The 12,045-nt window shown below is 31.9% G+C and overlaps 1 protein-coding gene across 2 annotated transcripts in view; it reads right to left on the bottom strand.

Moving 5' to 3' along the window:
- Positions 1-12,045, bottom strand: part of LOC134706607 (DNA ligase 1-like) — a 45,430-nt gene that overhangs the window by 17,218 nt on the left and 16,167 nt on the right. For both annotated transcript variants that reach the window (XM_063565699.1, XM_063565700.1), the window contains exons 2-3: positions 5,912-6,005; positions 991-1,269 (exon numbers count right to left, since the gene is read on the bottom strand). In XM_063565699.1, the coding sequence (XP_063421769.1) occupies positions 991-1,269; positions 5,912-6,005 (373 nt within the window). The remainder of the gene's footprint in view (positions 1-990; positions 1,270-5,911; positions 6,006-12,045) is intronic.

Here is a 12,045-nt window from a genome sequence, read left to right as displayed (position 1 = left end):
CATATTTAATTTAAAATTAGATACTAGTAGACAAATATATCTTAAGATTTAAGATGGCAAACATAATGTTAATAATCTATAACGTAACTAGTTAATATCATATAAAGTTAAGCTGAAAAGAATCAGAATAACTCCTGTTTAGACTATCTAAAAGATGTTAAAAGGCGTATTAAAAACTAAGAATAGTAAGCAGATTTTACTCGAATCATTTAAATAACAACGTCAGCATTCATCTATTGACAATTTATTGCATGTAACTAATTATTTTTTCTTGAAATTCAGGAAAATAATTATCTCTTTTCTCTCAACGAATTGCTTTTCTGTGCTGAATAACTATATAGCTAGTGTATTCGTTTTACTTCTATTATACCTCAGTCTACATGTGCATTTTACATATCAAAAGTTTTGAAATTATGTCGATTCCACGGAGCAATATTTTCATTAAATAAGTTTTCTTGGCGCTAGTCTTATGTTAAATACAATCATTGCTTATCAATATCAATACCACCAGGTATCCACAGCTAGAGGATAGAGCGATAGCATGACAGATTGTATGTTGATTGCGTTACGTCTACAGGCAAATGAAAGCGATAGGATAATAAGAAAAAAAAATGAGCTAAACACATCAGTTGTTTTATCGATACTATGCATCATACCTTTAGGTTTGTTGACAAATTGGCTGATCTAAAAGGAAAGACAGCTATTTTTTTTTATGGTATATTTTCATATATGTATTGTTTTACAGAGTAAAAAAAACCGACATATATACATCATTATTTAAATTATGTAAATTAAACTACCTGGTACAACATTTTGAGATAACAAGTCATTGTGTTTTATTTGAATATATTATGATTTGAATAAGAGAACTGTCCCTGTAAAATCAAATAAAGGTGTTGTAGAATTCGTCAAGCAAAATACGAAACAACAAACGACTTCCAGCTTCTATAACTGTAAGTAGAAAGAAAAACCCAAAACATATGTACATACCTTGTTGATTGTCTGATGATTTTAATGAAGATAGTTCCTCGTCTTGTACAACAGAAACTTTTTCTTGTGATATCATCGAATTGCATTCATCATGGTCTTGATTCAATGTTTGACATGGTAATTGTGTGTCATATTTGATTTCTTGGTCTATTGTTGGTTTTGAGGTTTTAACATTTGATATAGATGGTTTTCCGTGAACTTTTGATATGTGAATTTTTAAACCTTTTCCAGTTTTAAATGTTTTACCGCAGTCATTGCATTTGCATTCTTCAATTTTTGCTGCAAAGAAATAGTTTTAAATAGTTGATCCATATAATCAATAACTGATAGAGAACTATTAATATCACACTTGTACAAGAAGGTATTTGTTCCCTTATAACAAGGATATACACAAGGTGACAAGGGAAATCACTGATGGAAAAACTGTAATGCAGATTAACCACACAATGATAAGTCAAAGATGGATAAGATTTACTATTTATAAACTCATCGAAGATACCAGGACTTAAATTTTACACTTACGTCGGACGCGCGTTTCGTCTACAAAAGACTCATCGGTGACGCTCGAATCAAATAATGTTTAAAATGCAAAATAAATTACGAAGTTGAAGAGCATTGAGAACTATAAATTCCTAAAAGTGATAGACTTATGAGAGACTAAGCTACCACCATCTTGTCAAAGCTAAAGTAAAACTAAAACTTGCTAAAAAGACAAAAGTAGAACACACATATATAAAATGCAACGTGTAGAAAAGAACAAAATTACATCTCAAAGATCAATTCCAAGTCGAGTTCATACATAGAAATACACAAAGATGGGTCAAAACTAGACTTTGATAATGATGCAGGTAGATAAGAAAGAGTGTAAAGAGGAATAAAGTAGAAGAGAGTAGTAAAAAGAAAGAAGTGGAAAGGTACTCATACAAGAACAAAGGCAAAAAAAAACACAAGATCTTAACAAAGTAGTAAAACAATGTTGTAGGAACATTAAAAGAGAACATTCAAATGACCCTGCAACAGAAGCAGAATTTTCTGCATATATACGAGCGGCACCAAAACCCTGATTGATATCAGCAAATAAAACTATTAGAAGACGTAAATCAGCAAAGTCTAAACCAGTATATGATAAATATTGAAAAATCTTGGCCAATCTTAATTAACATAAGAAAAGAAAGAATGCATTCTTTATCACATTATAAATAGACCAGAAATAGACAAGACCAGAAAAATAGAACCAGGAGAGTATTTGAATATAAAAAAGATAGTAACAATAAATGTTAAGTGTGAACGACATTTAAAGAACGAAATAAGAGGAAATCAGCAGGCAAAGAAGGAATGCCATCTGAAGCTTTCGAATCTACAACACATCAGATAATAGAACATATGTAACATGTACAAACTCTTGATTAAAGTCTGCAATGCAGAAAAAGATACCAACATAATGGTTAAAAGAGTTCCAAATGGGGAAGTTGAAACCATCGTTCAACAGATGATATCGGATAAGTTTATAATGTCGTAACTACAATCCCTTTCCCTTTCCACGAATGTGACCTACCGATTTAGACTATTTTTACGGTTTTGTAATAACATGAGCAACACGACAGGTGCCATACGTGACGCAGGATCTGCTTACCATCAGAGGCATGCACCTGGTATCATCCCCACTTTTTGATGGGGTTGGTGTTGCTTAGTGTTTTTTTGTTTTTCCTTTTCTTTCTTAGCCACGGCGTTTTCAGTTTATATGTGATCTATGAGTATGAATGTCCCTCTGGTATTGTTCGCTCCTCTTTTAAAGCTTTGGAGGTAAAAAGTAGCAGATGTATTACACTTCTAACTGTAGCTAACAAATACTGCACCGATCAAATAATACTCAACCGTATAAAAATTTCAATAGATAAGGTTCCTCAAGATGAAGAAGTTGGTTTCAAATCAAACAGATCAAACAGAAGATCTACTGAACAAATAGCAACTCTCGTACAATCATTGAGCATTATGTAGGAGGATTTTTATGGGTCAGGTTATACATGGATCATCATTCACAAACCCTTTCCATGTTAACACTGGTGGGAAACAAGGGTGCCTACTTTCTCCTACACTAATCTTAATAGCTATAGACTGGTTAACCAAGGAAACGCTAGACACTATAACAAGGGAATTCTCTTTACAATGGAATTGTGTTTTGTAAGAGGAAATAAAACCTAGAATGTTCAGAAAGACTCCAGAGAAAAAGCAACCAAACGCAATAAAATAGACAAACACTAGGACTAAACAATCAATGTCCCAAAAAACATAAAGAAAGTTGAAGACAAGAAAAAGTTTCAATTGAATATATTTACTCATTTAAGAAGCATCTAGGATAAAACTGATTGAACAGATGTTGAAACTAAATCAAGAATAAGTAAGCCTTGCCAAACCTGTTTTTTTTTTTAATTTATTCTAAAACTAGACGACAATAAAAAAAAAACACAAAAAGTTGTATTTTCAACACAAATAAAAAATCTGTTCTGTTTTAAGGACCTGAAACCTTGAGTCATACAGCAAGAGAAATACAAAATATCGAGGTTTACATCAACATATAGCTGCATCTCCATACCCTCAAGTCCACATTAACATAGGATTAAAACATTTTCTGAATAATTGGAAAAAAGCAGTTGAACTTCGGAATAGGGAAAGTCTAAAAAACCTACGGGCATTATGTTTTTAGGTCTGTGTCCGACCTAACGTTCGTTTAATAGTCCGTTTGTCCCACTTTAGGTTAATTTTTTTATCAAGGTAGTTGTTGATGAAGTTGAAATCCAATCAACTTGAAACTTAGTACACATGTTTCACAATTCAAATTTTCCTGCCATTTTCACTGACGCATGCGACAGATTTTTAATTGTAAATCCAAATTAAAGTTTTGACCCATATTTAACTATTCACTAAACATAGATGATGATAGTGCGAGTGGAGCATCCGTGTACTATGGACAATGTACACGGATGATTAAATTGCTCTATCATTTTATTTACGTTTTATTGACGTTTTGATAAGTTAATTTTAAAATAATTGTAAAATTGAGTTTAAATATATTTACAAATATACAGAAGACTTGATAAATCATTGTTATATAAATTTTCCTGTGACTGTATCATCCAGCTAAACTGTAATTTTCAATTTTTCTTCTTTTTGTCATTTTGAAGGGTTGTACGAGCGTTGATCGTGTACACGTTGACGTTGAAGAGGTTCAAAATGTTTGAACGAGACTAAATAAATGTAGGATTTACTAGGAAAATACTACAGATGAAAATGCCAACTATTAAAGGTCTTTTTTAAGTGGGTTTTAATCTGTATCTTACGTACTTACTTTTTTTTAATTCATTTTTAGAAGGGAATCATATATATGTCAAGTTAGGAAAACGAAAAAGCAATAAGCTTTTCAATTTAGAATTAGTGTTCATCAGTTTTTGTCGAGCATTATGGCGTGAATCATCTGGGTGAAGGGTATAATGAAGCATAGTATTACCATTGTCTATCTTATTTGAAGAAAAAAAGACATTAAATGCAAATGTTTAAATGAAGAGTTCAACTTTGTATTTATTTGGCTTTATAAATATTTTGATATGAGCGTCACTGATGAGTCTTATGTAGACGAAACGCGCGTCTTGCGTCAAAATTATAGTTCTGGTACCTTTGATAACTATAAGCAGAGTGTGATACGTGCACAGGGAAGAGCTATACTTTACAACAATCATACACAAAACCGGATAAATGAATCAGTTAGTACGTGATTTAGTTTCTGATATGATTAGTAGTGATTTGTGTTTGATTAATATTTTACAATCGTATGATAAATATCATATCTGTTAATATTGTCTCCTGTAAATAAGTGGACACTTCCTCATACTTATGTATGATTTTATAATTTACAGGATGGGTTTGAAATTTAAAAATGCTATGGTCATTTAATTTGATACAATGAACTATATATAATTCTTCTAGAAATTCAATGAAAGGAAACATACCTATAGTTGTTATAAATGCCTGTGTCATTTTGGTCTCTTGTGGACAGTTGTCTCATTGACAATCATACCGCATCTTCTTTTATATATATTGATAAAATATTATAACGTGTTTTTTTTAAAAACAAAACTTGCTTATATGAAAATAAATATATTTGTACATTCATGTTCCCGCAAGAATTGAGTCATCGTTGAACTTAAGATTTTAATTGACATGTAAAAAAAATGGTGTTTAGAAGTTTTTAGTCGTCATATTTTAGAGGGTGGACTAGTTTCTTTGTTAGCCATGGGACATTCATACTAGAATTGTTTATCGCAATTTTAATTTTTCTGATGCATATCCTCAATTCTGAGAGATACATTGCCGGTTTTACCATTTTCTTTCTATTTGTCAAGGAATGTCATTTTTAAAAGAGATGCGAAATAATCTAATAGGACATTCAAACTTGCATCTTCTTAAATAGGAAATTAAACTGACATCGCCATGGATAAAGAGGAAAGAAAACAACAACAGACGATCAATAGTACACAACAACCAACATAGAAAGCTATAGACTGAGCAACACGAATCAAACCAAAAAACTGGGGAGTTCTCAGATGCTCCGGAATTGTTACTAGCCAACCTTAATGATACGAGGTTATTTGTCAATCACCAAGGCGACATTGCTATATATATATGTGTATGAGGAAGTATCTCAGATGAAACGTTTCAAATTCTACAACAATTTATTCCCTTTTGAAAATGATCACTATTATTTCTCAAAGTGAAGAGGTAGCATTCTTAAATGTAGCAACGAATTGTTAAGACCATTTGTGGAATATTGTGAATTTATTACCTGCACGGTAAAGAGCGTGCCAAAAAAATAAGCATTTGTTCTCATGATTCATTTGAAGAACATTCAATTTATAGATACACTTACGTTCAATAGTACTGCTATTATTGATGGCCACTTTCCGTTCAGTCTTAAACTCGGCTTCACCTTCTTGACAGTGTGACATGATTGCAACAATTTTCTACAATAGAGAATAAAAAGTCACTACTTTGAAGTGTAAATGCATTTATGGTCCTTTATATGAAATATTTTTATTTAATTTTTTTGGTGAAAAACTAAAAGTGATTAGTTATGCCGTAAACTCAAAGAAAGAACAAAACATAAGTTATTTTTCGGTAAAACAAATATAACTTTCATTCTAGTCAAGTTATTACATGCATCAGCAACATTAGACAGTGGGTAATTTAGTAAGAATGTCTTGTTTAATAGATTGCTAATATAGAACTGCCAAAATTAAATCATAAATATTAAACTATAACCACAATGCTTGGCCATTTGTTACCCATTGTGTAATTTAACGGCAGTTTCGAAGAGCGCAGAGATATCTTGTCTTACTTAAATGAAATAGAAATAATTACCGCAATTTGACAACTGACTTAATTTTTTGAAATATTTATATCAATTTATAAGATAAACAGCGCATTCTAACCACTGTAATTACTAATACATGTAATGTTGAGGGAAATATATTATTTTATCTACGAAACTATGACATGTATAGAGTGCACCCTTAGTATTTGGTGTGCAGATACATGTATTATCATTGGTACATCCTATTCCCATGAACATTTAATTGGCATTGCCACTTCAATCATTGAATGAGTGAATGATTGTCTATTTGTCATGAACCACTGATGTTTAGTGAATGACAGTTTGTATGCAGTTGTATTTGCATTTACAAGTCTCGTTTCCATATCTATTATAAGCCAAGGGTATTGGTAAGTTAAAGCAGTTTTATAATTCATTGACATTTCAAATTTCCTTTAATGTTATTTGGTCCTGCACATTCAGTTATGGCTCATTGTCTATATTTTTCAAAGTAAACATGTTTAAATACATCCATTTTCATTTTAACATTTGCATGGGTTGCGCGCTCGCAAACATTTTTATTTCCGCTTTGCACATTTTTGAGGAGGGGTTGTCATTCTGTATTTGGATGTCCGAAGTCGGAAACCTGTTATTAGTGGTTGTCTTTTGTTGCTGTCTGTCATATTTATTTTCGTTTATTGTAGTATGCTCAATCATGCCGTTTGTTTTCCTCTTTTAAATTGATTCGCGTTTTATAATGCCTCGTCCTTTTATAAATTACTATGCGGTATAGGTTTTGCTCATTGCCGAAGGACGTATGGTGACATACAGCATATGTTTTATTCCAAATTAATGGGCACACAACGATCAACAAGAGATTATAACTACAAATAATTAAACTTGTACAGAAGAATAATACTATTAAAATGAAAGTATTACTTGATTGATAGAAAATTTATAAACAAATTATAGTTACCAGGTTTAAAATTGCGTACGTAAAACGCGTTTACATAACCAGACAATTTGAATAATAAAGCAATTACATACATGTATGTTATTTATAATGAATGCGTCTGCACATGTTGTATGATTCGATAACATTTGCACAAAAGTATTACACATGTTTACATGTGTACATATAATTACTATACTATATATCAAAATATTAATTTTCGCGAACCACTTAGGTCACGGAAATTCCAAAATATGGCATCAGTAAGGAGAGTTGTGCAAATAATGTGAATACACAGAACCCCCATCCGAATTATCTCTAGCCGAAAATATTTATCTTTTTCTATTTTATATGTACTAACAATATTCAATTTTTCTATAATTTCGATTAAAATATTACAAAATCTGAGTAAAAATCGATCGAATGCCCCAAATAAACATTGTCTGATTGGTTGAAGTACTGTGGCATCGATGCTTAGAATAATAAGCCTCGATGTAAAGCACACGCTTCACAGGAATAAGGAGAGTTTTACAAATAATGTGAATACACAGATCCTCCATCCTATTTATATTTTGCTGGAAATGTTGCAGTGTTCATCATTTCTGTTTTGATTCTGCTCACAACATTCCATTTTTTCTATAATTCCGATTTAAATGTGTGGAGCCCGCAATAAAAATAGATGGCCTCAATCACGCAAAAAAAATCCATTAATCATGTTGTACTTTGCTACCAGTCGGAAATACTCGGCCTTTCTGGTTGCACGAAGTGAATAGCCGAGTAGTTCCGATTGACGATGTTACATAAGCCAAATCACACATACAGATCTTTGCGCTCAAATGTAATTCTTGGTGAAGTATACAGGTAACTTCGTTTACGAAAATTTATACACACTTTTTCATTAACATATTACCAGACTTTTGCATATTCACGTTTTTTGATTCTGAACTGTAGTCGAATTCAATTCTGTACATTTTTTTTTACGTGAAGCGATAGGAGTAAGAATATTTTTTCGCGCCAATTTAAGCAGCTTCATCACCATCAACAAAATTATTTATTGTTATTTTCGTGAAATTTTAGTCATATAGTTTATCAATTAGAGAATTTTTGGTAAGTATTACATATTCATGTTAAGGTTCTACTGATGTGCTTCTCTAGACCTTTTTGACGTTCCGTTTTATCCCATTTATCTCAATACTACATGTATCTCCGACAGAAATGTCAACTCGACCTATTCGTGTCGAAAGTGAAAATCGCATCTATTTGATGAAATAATTTCTACTTCAACGGTTCATGCATTATTTTTGTTTTATTTGATAACCAATCACATTCACGTTGCATGTTTGCATGAAAATGGTTATGTATTAGTGAATTGTAAGGGCGATGCAACATGCGAGGTCAGTGCGCGATCACGTGACATTATTATTTGTAAACAAACATGCTCCCCGTGTAACACGTGTCTGAATTATCCTTTCAAAGTGTTATGAATCTTTCAATCACTATTTTATGATATATTTCTTTTTGTTTTTAGGTCTGCATATCAGTATAGTCCAAGTGAATTAGGTCCGTGTAACACTTATCAATTCAAAGTTTTAAAAAGTTTTGAAATTTTAGATTTTTGGAATTTTGATCAAAGTTTTAAAATATCAAAATTTCAAATTGTGTTAAAGTTTTAAAATTTTGAAATTTTAACCAAATCATTAAAATATCAAAATTCTAAATATCGTTTATAAATTTGATATTTAAGAAACTTGATCAAACTTTTAAAATACTAAACCTAATGTGCAATTTTGATTATTTCACTTTTTGAAAGTTTAATTTTTTAAATGTTTGCTGAAAATATCAAAAATATAAAGGGGCGACAAGAGGGGTACCTGTAATCACTGATGTAAACACGGCTCTGATAAGAACTATTCTTAGTTATAAATAAATAGCATGAAATATATCAAATCATTCTTAATAACAAAATAAATAATGAAAAGAAGAAGTCGGGTTTTTTTTATGAAACATATTAGACATCACATGGGATAACAGTATCCTGAAATTTTAAGGTTGTGCATCTATCAAAAAATATATATAATTAAACCTATTTAAACCGGACTCAACTACGTTGATTTAAATCTCTTATATAAGGTTATCGTTTGAGATAAATAATTCAAAGCTATTTTGTGTTCCCAGTGCCCAACATTTAGAAGTATCAGTGAAAAATAACCAACTCGCAGTAAACCATATAGTATTATTCGCCTTTTTGACGTTCCTGATGAAGGTAGATCCAGAAAAAGCGCCTCGGTGGGCTGGCATACAACTTAAAACGTTTTCCTTTATTGTCTATCGATTGCATGATGATAATATATTGCCTTTTATGATGTATTTCAGTTCCAAGAAATGACACGGAAGGAATTTCAATACTTAAATATAGCGTCGCAATAAAAGTTTTGCTAGGCGTATTTCAGCTGGCCCCTAGACAAAAAAGTGTACTGGTTCAGCGATTATAGACGTAATACTAAACTCCGAATCATAACAATGAACTAAAATCAAAATCATACAAGACTTAGAAGGACAGAGGCTCCTGGATTGGGACAGGCGCACAAATGCGGCGGGGTTTAACATGTTCCGTGAGATCACAACCCTCCCCTATACTTCTAGCCAATAAAGAATGAAAAACACACAGTAATACGAACAGTAAAACGCACTTCAATAGGAAATACAAGTCCTATGTCAGAATAGGAAACAAACTAAGAAACTAATAAACATGCATGACAATGATAATAAAATAACAAAGGACTACTATACATAAGGCTAGCATTTACTGTCATACGCCAGCTCCAGACCTCAATTAAACTAATTGAAAGGTTTTATATGTCCTCATTATGCACACTCTCTCCCTGTTGCATTTATTGCTAATTTGTTCCAGAACATTCATGAAATATTTGTCACTGGCAACAACAAAAAATCGATAATTTAAAATAGGTTGTTTACATACAAATTACGAAGAAACGTAAGATTCAACTTCCGAGGACAAAGTTGCCCTTATAGATGGCTTTAAATATGTTTTAACTTCACTTTGGTCAAACACCTCTTTAATTGTTTCGTACTTATTTTGCTTGAATTTCAAATTTCACTTTCAGCGTTACGTATGCGAATTCTTTACTTCAAATTCTGCGTTTAACATTGTACTGGTTTTTCGAGAGTGACATTGGTGTATGGCCAAAAATGGAAAAAACCCATCATGCAGCTGACAGTGTGGCTTCTCTTTGCACGCCCTATTCTGACTGAGTGTACATGTGAACTTTTAGTTTGCTTAAAGTCGATTGTCGTACGATAACTTCAAATATAAATACCCAAATAACAAAATGCAAATACGGGACAGGAATATCCTTTAATACAAAAAAAATCTATTCCTACTTTTTACTATAATAAAACAGTGGTTGATTTAGAACCTATAATGGAGCTACGTGTATGATAACCAGTCCAAACGTTGTCTTTAAGGTAGCAACCATGTAACTTTAAAAGTGGGGTGAGGTTGTTTTGTCGAAGCGCTAACAATTTTATTAAGTTTTTCATCGCCATTAATCAACTTGTCTGGTTCAAAATTTAACACTAAAAGGCATGGATAATTTTTCTTTTGTCCTCTTCTGGCACAGAATATTATATCATCAAATTAGGGATCAGAATATTTTAATGTACCAATATCGAAGCCCCTAGTGGTAGTATCAAGTAAAAAAACAGGGACTATCTAAATATTGGTTCCACAGACGATTACCATTTATCACTGATAAAAACTTTTGAACACAATTTTCAACTTTCAAAATGCCGACATCTACAACTGGATAGATGTGTGCTTAATGTAGTACAGCGACAACTATTACATAAACATGAATGCAAGTTGGGTGCTTAATGTAGTACAGCGGTAATTATTACATAAATATGAATGCTCGTGAAAATAATTTTTATGGTATACGTTTATATATGATACGAAAGGTTTCAACTTTTACAAAACCAGAGCTATACGTTGGATTTAAAAGTTTACTTTATTTGGCCTTTTCAATTTTATTTGACTTTATTTGCCTTTTTAACTTAATTTGGTTCGAGTGTCAATGATAAGTCTTTTGTAAACGAAACGCGCGTCTGGCGCAAAAAACCGGCAAAATTTATATTCCAGTATCCATCTATGATGAGTTTTTGTAGATACATTGTAACAGTATCTTGGCTCCAATTTGCTGATATTGGATCCTATTACCGTCTTAATTTCAGCGTAAAATGGATTATATTAAAAACCTCCCATACTGTGGACTAGCACAACCTTAAACCATGCATTCAGTATCATGAAGCGCTTTTCTTGATCGACCTCCTTCCGGAACGCTTAAAGCTGGATATTTAGGGCAAACAACTTACAAAGAACAGATAAAAACGTTTAAGATGATCTTTCATTCTGTCCATGAATTGATATATTCTTTAGCCAACATGATTGCAGAAAGTAAGAAGTCGTAAAGCAAAACAGAAAAAAAATGAAATCAAAAGAGATAATACATCGTGTATTGGGCCTTTGTATGGCTTAGAGTTTAGTAGAAAATGAATATACATGCTCAACATAACCATACTATTTGACCTACTGCTAGTTGTTCAGTTTTTACTGTTACTCCTGTTTCTCCTAAAATATGGGTGCTAGAAAAACCAGCAGGTAAAATGGTCAATATCAGAGTCGTACGTCTGGTTTTTAAATGAATTATCTTTTAAGAAATAT

This window comes from Mytilus trossulus, chromosome 2, assembly GCF_036588685.1.
Source record: "Mytilus trossulus isolate FHL-02 chromosome 2, PNRI_Mtr1.1.1.hap1, whole genome shotgun sequence".
NCBI classification, from domain to species: Eukaryota; Metazoa; Mollusca; class Bivalvia; order Mytilida; family Mytilidae; genus Mytilus; species Mytilus trossulus.
The sequence above is the reverse complement of the archived record's forward strand: the minus strand, read 5'-3'. Positions and strand labels throughout refer to the sequence as shown.